Below are 15,160 nucleotides of genomic sequence, written 5' to 3' on the forward strand. Positions count from 1 at the left end.
AGATAGATAGATAGATAGATAGATAGATAGATAGATAGATAGATAGATACCGTGGCTGGGGGACAATGAAATATAAATAAGAATTAGACTTTTTTTAGCCCTTGAAAACTCAGTGAGAATTGTAGATATTGGGAGTACCAAGTCTGTATTTTATACAAACAGGGAATAGATCGCTTTAATAAGATAAAAATTTGACATGTTTCTATACCCAGAGAAACCTTCTCTTGAAGGTCTAGATCTTGTTAAGCTCAGAGGCTAGACAGCAGTATTGTTAACCTGACCATTTAAGCAGGACAGACTCAGAAGTAGCTGGATGCAACTAGCCCTGGAACTTGGTTCTTTCTCAGCTACAAAGAGGAACTTATTCTAGCAGGCTCTCTGTCCGTACTTGATGTTACACTTGCTCTGGCAGTAAGCACCCTTCTGTTTATTTTGTAATTCCAAGTGCCCTTTACAAATCTTCGAACCCATAAACCTGAATGGCTCCTGTTGCTTTCCCCCTGCCCCATATGGGAGCTGTTGCAGCTCACACCCTGAAGGCCAGGGCCTCTGCACCTCCCTTTTTAGCCCTCAAGCTTCAGGCTACCCTTTTTGCTTTTTTTGACCCAGCTTTCTCCAAGGCCTGGGATTCACAAGGCCAGGCTCAAAAGGGCTCTTGTTTTATTATCATCTCCCTGTCGCATAGCTGCATATGTTAATATAACCACGAAAATTTGTATTGGCTTGTGTTCCCAGAAACCAGGCAAGAACTCTGACAGGAATTTCATGTGCTCCACCTTCATCGTAGATTCCTTTTCTGTTGGGCTGCTTCAGGACTAGGGCAGGGAGGGGTCTGGACGCAGCAGGGAGTGGGGAGGGCTGCAGAGTGGTGGATCTGGGGTGGGGGCGTGCCGGAGGGGCTCCAGATCTTCCTTTACAAATATGGAGCAAAAGAATTAAGAATGACGCGTAGGCCTTCCTCTTGGATTCCTGCATCACTTTCTGTTTCTGGTATAAATGACTACAGATGTTACCTAATCGGTAACACATACTGGGGCACAAACGAGAGGCTGCTAGTAAATACGTTTTGATGATGACAACTCTGAGAAGCTTTATTTTCCGAGGGATCCAGTTGCAGTGTGGTTGGAAATATTTGAGTAACCAGTCAACCTGTTCAATTTTTCACTCATAGGACAAGTTTCCCTGATGGATAGAAGGTATGTACCTTGCACCATTCTAGGTTTTTGAGGCTCCTCCCAGCAGCCCTTTTGGCTATATGTTAATACAGTTATAGTCTTGTGAGGGAGAGCCTAATCGTTATTTTCCTTAACAAGATATCAAAAGCATTCTCATTCCACAGTGGTTTTTCTTCTCATCACCATATTAACCTTTCACATTTAACTTATTCATGTCAAAGAAGGGGAATATTTGCATGCATAATTAAACCCCATGGATATGGTGCCCATCTGGGTACATGTTGGTCTCATAGACCTACCCCTAGAGAAGGGAATCCTCATTGCTAAGTAGCTTGTCTGCTGCCAAGTGGCCAGGTTACCCACTGGGCAGGGGCTCTACTGTGTGGTGGGGCAGGGGCTACCAAGCACGTCTGTGCACTGCACTGGAAGATGCGTATAGTCTGGGAGTGATGGGACCCTTTCCACTGGGCAGGGGAGTGTCAATATTAGCCCAGGAATGGAAACTTTCACAAAGAGAATTATTTTTCTCTTATGGCTTTTAGGATTATTACAGAAAGACAAATGATTTAAAAGTGTTTCCCCCCCATCAAGCTGTAAGGACCTGTGGTATTGTTTCTGAAAGGATCTTTGTCTTCCCTTCTAATAATTCTTCTCTTTACTCCACCCATGTATGTATTTTTCCCATTTTAAGCCATCCTGAGTTTATGCTGTGAGTTGATTTACTTCCTTTTTTCTAACTGCGGGATAGCAGCTGGATTCAAGCACATTTCCTGGTTTCCTGTGGCTTGCCATATGCTTGTATCACTTATCTCCACAGCTGGAGAGAGGAGGGGAGGTTATAGAATTTATGCACGACCCATCACATTTTATCTTAGGTACAAAAGCAGATGACGAGGGTCACTGTTTAAAGAATAAATTATGAACTTGTTTCTTTACTTCCTACTATTACCATCCTTTTCCCCATAAACCTACCCTTGCCCTAAACATATGTACACACTTCCCCTGTTTTTGCTACCAGAAATTCTTCCTGCTATTTTTGAGGGAGAGGGCATTTATGGGGACAACCTTACAGAGCTTCCTGTGGTCCACCACACGCGTGTTTCCAAAGGTACATTAATTGCCCCTCCACTCAAGAGGGAAAAAGGCCCTCAACAGAACCAAGGATTAATGAGAACAAGAGGTAAAATTGCACTGATTTGTGGACCTGATTATGTGAGCGGGATCTCTTGCCTCTGCACATTCAAATGTTGGTAAGAACCTTCACTTGGAAATCAGCCATGTTTATTTAGCCAACATATTGGGTAATATGTAAGTAATACTTTCTTTAGAACTTTTTTTCCAAAGAGCCGTGAAGAAGAAAGAAGAAAGCTGGGGACTAGGAAGATAGTTTCATCAGGACAGAATTACACATTTAATCAGAACAAATTCTTTCAATTACTTCTACTAGACCCCACTACATTTTGCACCCTGTTTATCTTATACTGTTTAAAATATTTTCTTCTAAAATATTGTTCATACTAGAAAGCTCTTCCTGCTTGACATTCAGCTCTCCCGGAGACACCTAGGGTGGGGTATCAATCCTGTGTGTAACTGTGAGTGTTCAGTGACTAGGGCCTCGCTGTTCAGTGACTAGGGCCTCCCTATTCAGTGTAAGGGCTACTGCCTCTTCTCCCTGCCATCTGGTTGGTTGTTTCTGGCTCTTCAGCACCTGTGCTAGAGAAGACATGGGAATGAGAGAGAGGAAGGGAAATTAAAATGAGTCGCTTACACTACTTGTAAGTAGCTTTGATTTAAAAAGCATTTGGAAAAGAAGGTTGAAACACAGCTAAAATACATCTAGGGAATATCCATGCACTCTGTATCTCCAGAAACTATGGGGAAGTGAGAGCCCGGAGGGAACATTATCCACCAGCAGGAGGACCCACCCCACAGTCCAGTGACTCCCACAGGCATGGGACTAGGGACGGTACCTTATCAAAAACAGGAACTCACTTATTATTGGCTGTTGCAAAGATTTCTTGGGAGTTTAAATGAACCCATATTTCTCATCCTATCGTTCCATTTCTTCTTTGTGACCTCCTTCCTTTTTGTTTTATTTCACTTATTCATTCATTAAGCAGATCTTTATTGAGCTACTACCATTTTCCAAGCCCTGTTTGGGCACTAAGGATACAAAAGTGAGTAAGGCCCTCACCTGCATGGAGCCTACATTCCCTTCCCACCCCATCTATTGCTACCATATCTTACTCCTGGTGTTGCCTGGGTTCTGGTCTCTGTTATTATCTGATGCTCCACTCTCTGCATGTTGATCAGCCCCTTCCCTGCCTGCTGGGAACACTGACCAACAGGAGTGAAGTAGTCACGGCTTCTCAGCAGAGATACCCTTGTGACAGATTCATTATTATTTACATTAGCAATATTTGTAGATTAATATTACTAGTATCTATTAGTGTTATATACTAGTGCATATTAGTAATATGTAGCACCACATAAGAAAAGCATGTTAAACTTGTCAGCATATACTGAAGCCCTTTGACCCTCTGGCAGTGGAAAATACGTGAAAACTGACAAACTCTCAGTTACTAAAATAAAACTTCTTTTGCTCCTTTCCCTCCTTGGACATTAAGGAATCCCTCTGTCCTCCAACCCTTTGCACATAAAGCAATGGCCAACCCATCAGTTGACAGAGATGCCCTTTGCTTTTTGGTAATTTTTTATGGTATCAGGGATTCTACTGAATCTTTCAGGAATTGTTTATTTTTTCATCATTTTTCTTTTTTTAAGAGACAGGGTCTCTCTCTGTCACCCAGGCTGGAGTGTAGTGGCACGATTACAACTCGCTATAGCCACAAATCCTGGCCTCAAGCTATCCTCCCGCCTCAGCCTCCTAAGTAGCTGAGACTACAGGCATGTGCCACCATGCCCAGCTAGTTTTTTGATTTTTATCTTTTGGAGAGACTGGATCTCGTTATGTTACCCAGGCTGTTCTTGAACTCCTAGCCTCAAGCAGTCCTCCCACTTTGCCCTCCCAAAGCACTGGGATTACAGGTGTGAGCCACTGTGCCTGGCCAGAATTTCTGTATTTTAGATGTTTATGTTTTAGAGGGGATTTCTAGACTGATTTTAATGTACCGTCTCGTTTTGAAAAACATCTTAATTAAAAGTGATTCTCAGCCAGGCGCAGTGGCTCAAGCCTGTAATCCCAGCACTTTGGGAGACCGAGACGGGTGGATCACAAGGTCAGGAGATCGAGACCATCCTGGCTAACACAGTGAAACCCCGTCTCTACTAAAAAATACAAAAAAACTAGGCGGGCGAGGTGGCGGGCGCCTGTAGTCCCAGCTACTCAGGAGGCTGAGGCAGGAGAATGGCGTAAACCCGGGAGGCGGAGCTTGCAGTGAGCGGAGATCCGGCCACTGCACTCCAGCCTGGGTGACAGAGCGAGACTCCGTCTCAAAAAAAAAAAAAAAAAAAATGATTCTCCTGCCTCAGCCTCCCAAACCTTTGGGATTATAGGCACATACCATTGCCAGGAATCCTGTTTAGAACCCACACAAACGCACACACACACACTCTCACACATGCACACACACCAGCACTCTGGTTCATGGAAGGATATATAAAGGCCTATTAATCACAACAGATAAGGATGGACAGGGCTTAGATTTATTAAATGGCAAAGGATAATAATGTCAAATAGCTTTAAGGTTAGATCAGATACTTTAATTGACCCTTTCCGTTTTTTTCTTTTTTCTGACTTTTTAATATGAGACAAGAAAAGTATATTCTGGACATTAGATGAAAAATAGGTTAATTTTTTAAAAATGAGATCATTTGGAATGTTACCAAATGGCATATATACAGTTCAAATGCACCTCTTTAGCTAATTTCTAGTGAAATCATTAAATGAAAAGAAAACAAGATGATTGGGAGAGATTTTACATTTAACACCAGGACACTCAAAGTTCAACAGATAATGACAGAGCCACCCCACATCATCTGCTGGGCTGCCAAAGCTAATCTCTCTGAGCTCCCAGCGACTGGAGGATTTTAATTTTGATTTTGATTTGGACAAAAGTGAAATTGAGTGCAGAATTTGTTATGTTTGAGGGACATGTTCTGATATCTGGTCACCAGAATCAAGTTGAAAACTCATACTGCAGGTGTAGGCGTACTGTTGTGGCCAGTCTGAAAACATTTGCAGATATCCAACTGAGTTAGCTCAGTCAAGGACCTGTTGCATTGATAACTGGTGTTGAGGACACAAGACTAATTTAAAAATCTACATCAGAGTAAAGCAACAAGTGCTTTGATCTTGTAGAAAATGATATGTTTCATGTACCGCAGAAAGAAATTCCAAGTCTCACTAACTCTTTTTTACCTGTAAAGTTTGAGCTCAGCATTTTTAAGACATGTTTGTTCTTTGCTAATTCAAAACAGTTAGCAAAATAGAATACCTGGTGCTTCTCGGGTGTTTTTCTAAAACTGACTCTAAGTTGATCCCCTGCTCACCTCTGTCTACTTAATTATGAATTCTAATTTGCATAGCTAATTCTAAAGACATTTGTTAATTTTCCTTCCTAAATTTGCAGGTATTATACTGCTGTAGAGGGAAAATGTTGGTTACTTTTTGATTTTGATGATCAAATTCAAGAAATCAATTCTAATAAAATACCTTTGAAATTGTTTTAGGAATAAAAAGTGTGTGTGTGTGTGTGTGTGTGTGTGTGCGCGTGAGAGAGAAAGGAGGAGGAGGCATACAGAAAATCCTAGTTCTATCATTGGAAACAAAATTCTTCTGATCTTTAGGCTACTGTAAAGATTGGTGTCACCACCAGAAAAGAGTATTTCATTCAATTAATGAATGAATTAATTAAAGATTTAATTTGACACAGATTTTGTATCATCTTCATCATACACATTGGCTTGGTCTCATGTTTTGCTCAGTTTTCCCTGCACTATTCTGAGTGAAATGTGGGGTGTGTGTGTGTGTGTGTGTGTGTGTATACTTGAGGTCATCGTATGGGTTTTCTGTTGAAAGCTACCATTGTTGAAGTTTCTTATATATTGAGAAGAACTAAAGGAAAATGTGCCCACTACTGTTTTCTTTTATGGAGAAAGAGTCCCCTCTTTTTCCCCAGGAACAGATGGCCAGTGTGTCGAGGAGGGAGAGCAGGCATGGGAGCAGGGCTTGCATCACCTCTCTCTGGGGTGTGGCAGCACCCATGGGCAAGCCCCAGTGTTGGAGTTCACTCCTCAGAGCAGGAATGGGGAGCTTTTCCCCATCAAGGGCCACACTGTAGAGAAAAATGAATTTTAATATATAACTTCCCATGGAGAAGCAGCATATAATAAGCCCATCCTTTATAGAACATAAAACTTCCCTCAGCCAGGGGCACGGTGGCTCACGCCTGTACTCCCAGCACTTTGGGTGACCGAGGAGGGCAGATCACCTGAGGTTGGGAGTTCGAGACCAGCCTGACCAACATGGAGAAACCTTGTCTCTACTAAAAATAAAAAAAATTAGCCGTACATGGTGGCACATACCTGTAATCCCAGCTACTCAGGAGCCTGAGGCAGGAGAATTGCTTGAACCCGGGAGGTGGAGGTTGCAGTGAGCCGAGGTCTTGCTGTTGCACTCAAGCCTGGGCAACAAGAGATAAATTCTGTCTCAAAAAAAAAAAAAAAAAAAACTTATCTCAATTGACTTGTGATTCTGTTCTGTGATACAGAGGGAGATACAGTGTAGGATAAAAACCGAAAGAGAGAATAACATTAAGCATCTAAGCATTGGGTTCTTAAATTTCATAACAAAGATGGAGATACAAGGTATCTCCATTGCACTGGGTACCTAGCTCCAGTCATAGGGTGAGGGGATGACTTCAGGACCTGAGGCTGCTTCACTTCCACATTGCTTCTCTCTAAGAAGAAGAAGCTAAACACGTAATTTCAGACTTGTGTGGAATAAACGTTTCCTTTTCTGCCTCCATCCTTGGCCTCCACTCCAGTAGATCTGGGGCGTAACCATTCTCTGAGCAACCAAGAAAACCCAGCCCAACTCTTCATTCCATTGTGATTTTGGAAGGGCAAAAATAGAAGGCAAAGGGAGCAGGCATCTTGCCTTTATGAGATGCCAGCGGGTGCCAGGCCCAAGGTAAAGATGTTAACATGGGGTCTCATTTCTGGGTCCTGATCATTTGTTTCACTTCATGGGTCCTTTTGGTCTGCATTCTTGTTCACAAGGTTTTAAGTAATGATCAATCCCAAGACCTGCAGGAATCAAATTTCATATGTGGAAGGTGTTTGCCCAACCAAGACCTTTGTATCTTTGAGGCTTATAAGTTGGAGATGAAAGATTTTTTATTTATCCCATTGAAAAGCCTATCACTCTAGAAAGTGAATGGTGCCAGCATGGCATAGTTGACAGTGCTTTTAGAGGCTCTTTTAAGCTTTTATTCTACAATACAGATCCAAATCATGATAGCTGAGAATGAGAAGGAATAACCAATTGATACTGTTTCTATCAGTGCCATTTCCAGTGTTCCATCCTTTCATACTACGTTGTAGTCTGTAGCATGTATGAGTGTTTGCGGCAGACTGAGGGCCCAGGAAGGGAGGATAACATTACACACCACCATGTGCCATACTTCAGGTGATGCTTGGGGCAATCATAGCATTAAACTTGCTCAATGCACCATGTCCTGTGCTGTCTTGGGGATGAAAGATGAACGAGAACTAAGCACTCCCCTGAGAACTCAGTCCAGAGGGGAAATGAATCCGTACAAAATAATTGCTGTGTAAGACATCACAATATCTGCAAGGTACAAGCACTCTAGATATAGAAAAGATGAGGGAGAGAGTGCCACTCGAGGAAGATACAGGAAGGCTGCACACAGAAGGGACATCTGAATAGGGTTTTGAAGTTTGAATAGGCTTTATCAGCATATTTGGGAAGGAAAGAGCACGTAACAAAAGATAAGGCAAGGGGCAGCATGCTCTGTTCAAGCAACTGGAATATTTCAGTATTGCAGGGCACGAAGTCACATGGAGGAGTGCTCAGAGATGAGGTAGGGAGGGTGGGGCTAAGGCTTTCTGTGGGACAGAGAAGGAATCGTTGTGCAGGTGCAGGAACCCAAGGGCAAGAAGGCAGAGAGCAGGAAGCTCATGTGGCGCCTGCAGAGCCTTCTTCTCTCCCAGCTTCCATGCCACCACACCAGGTGGGACTATTTCCTCTCTGTCTCTTTTCCTTGCTCTTTTCTTCCTCCCCCTCTCTAAGGGTAGGTAATAACAGTTCTACCCCATCCACTGCACTCTGCTCGCTGTCTTTTGCAGACCTCACTCTGTCCCATGAATTCAGATGACTTCCCATCTCCATGTCACAAATGTCCTTCACTTCCTGCCTATAAGCTATCACAACCTCCACTTCCTGTGGGAAACTTGAATACTTAGGCAACACAGAACTTCTCCTAAATTTCTCCTCAGCCCAACTTTTCTAGTTTCCTTGCTCCTATTATCTTCCAAACCTTAGAGGCTTACAGTTCATAGAATTTTGTTTTTATCTCACCTGCCTCTCATCCAGTTCCTGTATACGTTTCATCTATAATTTCTCTCACATTTGTTTCTTCATTTTTTTTTTTTTTAATTGAGGCATTTTTTTTGAATTGCTCTGTTGCCCAGGCTGGAGTGTAATGGTACAATCAGGGCTCACTGCAGCCTCGACCTCCCAGGCTCAGATGATCCTCCCACCTCATCCTCCCAAATAGCTGGGACTACAGGCATGTGCCACCACACCCAGCTAATTTTGTACTTTTTTATGAGACAGGGTTTTGCCATGTTGCCCAGGCTGGTCTTCAAACTCCTGGGTTCATGCAATCCATACACCTCAGCCTCCCAAAGTACTGGGATTACAGACCCAGCCTGTCTTTTCATTCTTAATTCAGACTACAGTCAGCCACCAAGTCCTTCCCATTCAACCTCTGAAATATCTTGTAGTTTTTTTGTTTTTTGTGGGGTTTGTTTGTTGGTTTGTTTTGAGACAGAGTCTCCCTCTATTGCCTAGGCTGGAGTGCAGTAGCACAATCATAGCTCCTTGCAGCCTTGGACTCCCGGGTTCAATAGATCCTCCCACCTCAGCCTCCTGAGTGGCTGAGACTCTAGGCACACTACCACACCAGCAGCAACAATATATAGACCACTTGGGATAAAATGACTATTTGTCCTATTATTTTGGGAAGAGATTCTAAAAGGATTCACACTGTGTGTGTACAGGAAAGAGTAAAATCCTGGATGTGTAGACATGTCCCTGAGTATGGGAGACAAAGCTAAGAGTGAGTAGAAATGATTAATTCAACCATTGTTATGTTAGAACACCCCAGGCAAAAAGAAGAGAGCTGGCCTGGGGACCAAGTGAGGTATGTAACAGAAACCAGTTTGCCAGATCAGACTGTCCAGGAACCTGGCTGAGATGGCGATTGATACTAGGCCTAGGCTAGAAATGAAAGGAGCTTTTTCTTTCTTCTTTGTCTTGTGTGGTGATTGAACTTTTTTTGGAGCAAAAACTCGAATGCGGCAAAAACTTTAGAGCTGTGGTTTTCAACCAGGGTGGTTTTGCCCTTCCCTCCCCCAAGAAAATTTGGCAGCATCTGCAGTCATGTTTGGTTGTTAAAACTAGAGGATGGAGCCCAGTATGGTGGCCTGTGCAGGTAGCCGCAGCTTCTCAGGAGGCTGAGGCAGGAGGGTTGCTTGAGGCCAGGAATTTGAGACTGCAGTGTGCTGTGACCACACCTGTGAATAGCCACTGCACTCCAGTCTGGGCAACAGAGTGAGACCTCCATTTCTTTAAAAAAAAAAAAAAAAAAAAACTAGAGGATAATGCTACTGGTATCTAGTGGGTAGAGAGACCAAGGATGTTGATAAACATCCTACAATGTGCAGTATAGTCCCCCATAACAAAGATTATCCAGCCCCAAATGTTAGTAGTACCAAAGTTGAGAAATCCTGCTTGAAAAGAAATGCCAAGAAAACACTTGGCAATAATGCTATTGCATGGAAGAGAAGGGACTATGATATTTACTGTATTTTATGTCCATTGTTTCACTTGCCCATTGAGATGTTAGCTTGAAAATTCCTCTCCCTGAGTCTGGAATCTGTCAAGTGAATTAAGAAGGTCAAAGGCTTTTTATCAGTGATCAGTGTTTTGTGCATTCTTGAAAGGGCAAGGGTTGTCATAAGAAAGAGCAGAAAGCACTTCATGTAAATCATACTTGATGTGATCCCAGGAAGCTTTTAAAAACTAATTTCATTAAATTTAGTGGTGCAAATAGCCAGGTGATTTTTGATTCCATGGTCAAAGCTAGGGAAATGAGGCAGGGTGGTGTGAAGTGTGAGGAGAAGATAAATAAGAGAGCTTCTTTCTGGCTTTGCTTTTTATAGTGTCAAGATTTTTTTAAACGAAGTGAATCCCTTTGTGTTTGTCCTAATGTTCTTTTGTGTTTGTCCCCAGGCCTTAGAATGACTTCCCAGTGCAAGTTTCAGAAGCATCATTATGTACCTATGACACTGACCCCACTGTTTATTTTCCAAATATTAGGTACTTTGGGGAAGCATGACGAGGGAAGCTGTGTTGTGACTGCCCGTGAGGGTGGCTGATCTGGCTGGAGGTCAGGATGGCTGTGAGGTCACCAGATCCCTAAGGGGCTGGAGGGAGGAAGATCAGTTCTCCAGGAAGAGTCAGATGGACTGGAAGTAAAGGCAGAGAAGCTAAGCGTGTATCTTGCACAGCTTTCTTCTTCTTCTGTTTTTTTATTTTGAAAATTTTTTTTATCATGACTGACTGAATCAGTGAACTTGATTTTTATGAGCTGCTTCACAGACATGCAGAGAAAAAACAGCTTGGCAGGAGTAGGGGAAGCGGGGAGGGATCTAAAGTAAATACCACACTTGCCTGCAGTTTAGTTGTTGACAAAAAACAAACAGTTTTCCCTGAGAAGCATGTGTAATATGTCAGGAAGAAAAAAGAGCAATTAACACCCTTCTTACATAAGATCTTGATAACACTGTATTAATTTTAATCATTTAGGTTAAAGTGGTCTTCTTTTTTTTACTACCAGACAATAGACTATATACATGTATTTGATGTTCACCCATGTCATGCTTTCCAAGGAAAGCATAGTTTTTAGGACCTCCCAGCTTCTAACAATGAGATTTCCCTGATGACATCTCCTGGCTGTCCCACAGATCAGCACAGCCTTTACACTGTTTCTTACTGTTTGTTCTGTGTACCTAGGTATCTATCTGCCTACCTATCTATCTATCTATCTATCTATCTATCTATCTATCTATCTATCTATCTATCTACCTACCTACCTACCTAAAGTTTCCAAGGTCTGCTGTAACAAGTTACCACAAAGTTGCGGAAGCATGAAGCAGCAGATATTTATTCTCTCATGGTTCTGGAGGCTAGAAGTCTGAAATCAAAATATTGGTCTGGCCACACTCCTTCCAGAGGCTCTAGGGGAAGGTCCTGGCTTGCCTCTTGCAGCTTCCGGTGGCTGCAGGGACTCCTTGGTTTGTGGCTGCATCACTCCAGTCTCTGTCTGTTTTCACATGGCCTTTTCCACTGTTTCTATGTCTTGCCCTCTTCTGTGTCTTATTAGGACACTTGTCATTGGATTTGGGACCCACCTAGATAATCCAGGATGTTTTCTTCTTGAGATTGTTGACTTAATCACATCTGCACAAGGACCTTTTTTTTTCCAAATAAAGTCACATTCGCATTCACAAGTTCCCATGGTTAGGATGTAGATGTTTCTTTTGGGGGACCACAATTCAACCCACTACTCTATCTTTCTGTCTATCATCTATCTGTTCAACTATCAAAATCCTCTTTGATGTTTGTTTTCCAGAGTGCTGAGTACATACTAGTTACTAATTATTATTATTAATTTGAAAGTATGGCCTTATTTTAAAGCGACCCAAGTTATTTTCTGGGCTAGTTGTCCCACTTTGTTTCAAAGATGTTTTATCATTAACTCTAAGCAATACACGGACATAGACATTCCACCCTTAAAAAACAAGTATGTGTTTCAGACTAAAGACCCAACATCTAATAGCCACACCTAAATGACAAACAGTAAATTGTACCATTACTATAACTTGTGAGATTGCTGTTTTTCTGGGTGTTGCTCCTTGGGCTGCAGTTAACTTCCTACATGGTCTTCCATACACCTCCAGCAAGGTGCAGATGTCTCCGTTGAATTGACCCTATTTATCCTTGATTAATGTATGTGCCCCAGAAGAAAGAAAAGCAATTGGTCAGAACTTTAAAAATAGAGGGAGAGGCTGGGCACAGTGGCTCATGCCCGTAATCCCAGCACATTTGGAGGCCGAGGCGGGCACATCACCTTAGGTCAGGAGTTCAAGACCAGCCTGGTCAACATGGCGAAACCCCATCTCTACTAAAAATACAAAAATTAGCCGGATATTATGACAGGTGCCTGTAGTCCCAGCTACTTGAGAGGCTGAGGCAGGAGAATGTCTTAAACCTGGGAGGTGGAGATTGCAGTGAGCCCACGTTGCACCACTGCACTCCAGCCTGGGCAACAAGAGTGAAACTACTTCTCAGAAAAAAAATAATAATAATAATAGAGGGAGAAAACCATAATGTTAAGATGCTTGCTCTTATTTGATTCACTGAATTGAGTAAGTTATAAAGCAAGAACAGACATTTACCATGTCCTCTCTCAGTTCTGGAAACAGCGTGGCAGAGAGGAAGGGGCACATGTGGGTGGTGAGAGACCTTGGTCAAGAAACCTAGGCTCCAGCTTGCAGGCCAAGGCCTGGCCCTGCTGCCGTCTGTGTGACCTCGCACAAGCCCCTGACTCTCTGGGCTAAAAAAAACTAAAGTCTCCTATCTTTTCAGGTATCAGATGATTGAGCCAATAGTTTTCAAACTATGGTCCAGTGTGCCGCGCACACTCACTTTTCCCTGACACAATCTTCATGGTTTTCTCTGTGATTAGAAACTGGGTTTAGCTTGGAATTAAGAAATGGTGGTGTTTTTGTTTCTCTTCATTCACCTACTTGCAGCGGAAAGCTACAAAGAAACACAGATGGTGAAGATTAAAGAGGAACCAATGGAGGTTGACATCCAGGACTCCCATGTCTCAATATCACCCAGCCGAAATGTTGGCTACAGCACTTTAATTGGGCGAGAGAAAACCGAACCCTTACAGAAGATGCCAGAGGGCAGAGTACCCCCAGAGAGAAACCTCTTCAGTCAGGATATCTCTGTGAAGATGGCTTCCGAGCTCCTCTTTCAACTGTCAGGTATGTTTATGCACCGGAAAATGTCAATAATTGGAAATCATTGAAGGAAAACCCTTCTAACACAGTTTTTTTAAAAAGCAACCTGAATTGTAGGATTTTTTAGACAGAAATCAATTTTGTTGCTTTAACACGCATACCGCCACCCAAACTAACACTTAATAAAGTGTTGCCAAGTAGAATTCCTGCCAGCCTTTCCTTAATAAATATTAAGAATCACTTGAAATTAAAACTCTATTCAATTATGTGCAAATGATTCCTGTTGACTGGGCTAAACACCTCACCTCTAATTTTGCTTAGGCAGTTGATCTGATTAACAGCCTTTTTTTTTTTTAATGTGCAAAAGATAAATTTCAATTTATTCCAACAGTGACTGAATTACTATGACTTCCAAATTAGTGTGGTCTGAATTAATGAGGTTTTATTGTATCTTGCCAAAACAAAGAAGGGAAAAGCAAAAGATGAAAATATGAGGACTATTTCCAGCTGTAGCCGTAGCAGAACAGTTTCTGTAAACCAACTTTTTGTACTCACGTACTTAGAATTGAAAAGTATGGTAATTACCAGCTCAGTGAAGTATCTGGATGAAATAGTTAAGGATCCCAGTACCTAATTTGTTCCTTTTGTCATCTCTTTCAGGCGACACACAACTTGTCCCTAACAAATTTAATATGCTTCTATTTTTTTGCGCAAGATTGAGGTTGATGGTGTATACATATATAAGATTCGGGTAGAAATACATGCAAATACCTTGTCCAAAGTCAAGCACTGGCCTACAGTATTAAAGTTTATGCATCAATAAAGTCTGTTACTAATGTCCAACAAACTCTGTTTTGTTATGGATAACACATTTAGAGCATCCATTAAATTCTCTCTCAAGGAAGATACCAGGAAAGAGAAAAAAAGCTAAAATCTGTCTGTCACCACAACAGTTCACCTTCTCATTGACCTGGCAACACAGCCCATAGTTGTGTAATTATCAGATGGTGCTGAAAACAGTGGCCTCCAGGTCCTCAAACCGGGGGGTGTTTGTGCAGATCTCTGCAGTAGCTGAAATCACTAATTCTGTAAACTTTATAGGACGCACAGATCTTTGCAAGCTCCAAAACAGGCTAGTTTTATTTATTTATTTTGAAGGATGAAGCTTATCTAAAAACAATATAACTTTAATAATGATTGAAGAGTTAAAATTTGCAAAAGCATGACCTGTGTGGTTCTTTTCAGAAAGTCTGTCTCTAAACCGTATGCTGTCACAGTCTCCTATCAGCTAAAAACTTTATGTCTGAGAGTTCTCAACCTTGGCGCTGTCACTGCCTGGGTGACCTCAGACAAGTCATTTAGACCCGATTTCCTGCTCTCTGAAAGAATACTGGCTGTGAATCCAAATTCACACTCGTTGTCATTGTTGAGTGGACAGAAAGGAATTGTCTGTGCACACACGCATGCAGTGGCTTCAGACTAGCAGTACAATGTGTGAGACAGGTGTTGCAAATCTTTGTTTAAATTTTTCCAAAAATCCACAAGATTAAGAGTTTTTTACTTGCCCTGCTGTTTAGATCTGAAACTCTTATAGCATTGGCCAGGTTTTTTCTAGATATTAAAATAAGCCATTGGCAGCTGTGACCATCAGTGTAGGGTCCTCACATTTGAACTGCATTGGG

The 15,160-nt window shown here is 42.1% G+C and overlaps 1 protein-coding gene across 8 annotated transcripts in view; it reads left to right on the forward strand.

Moving 5' to 3' along the window:
* Positions 1-15,160, forward strand: part of ZNF827 (zinc finger protein 827) — a 175,568-nt gene that overhangs the window by 76,717 nt on the left and 83,691 nt on the right. For all 8 annotated transcript variants that reach the window (XM_023227148.1, XM_023227155.1, XM_023227168.1 and 5 more), the window contains one exon: positions 13,263-13,502. In XM_023227148.1, the coding sequence (XP_023082916.1) occupies positions 13,263-13,502 (240 nt within the window). The remainder of the gene's footprint in view (positions 1-13,262; positions 13,503-15,160) is intronic.

Source organism: Piliocolobus tephrosceles, chromosome 3 (assembly GCF_002776525.5).
Source record: "Piliocolobus tephrosceles isolate RC106 chromosome 3, ASM277652v3, whole genome shotgun sequence".
NCBI lineage: Eukaryota > Metazoa > Chordata > Mammalia > Primates > Cercopithecidae > Piliocolobus > Piliocolobus tephrosceles.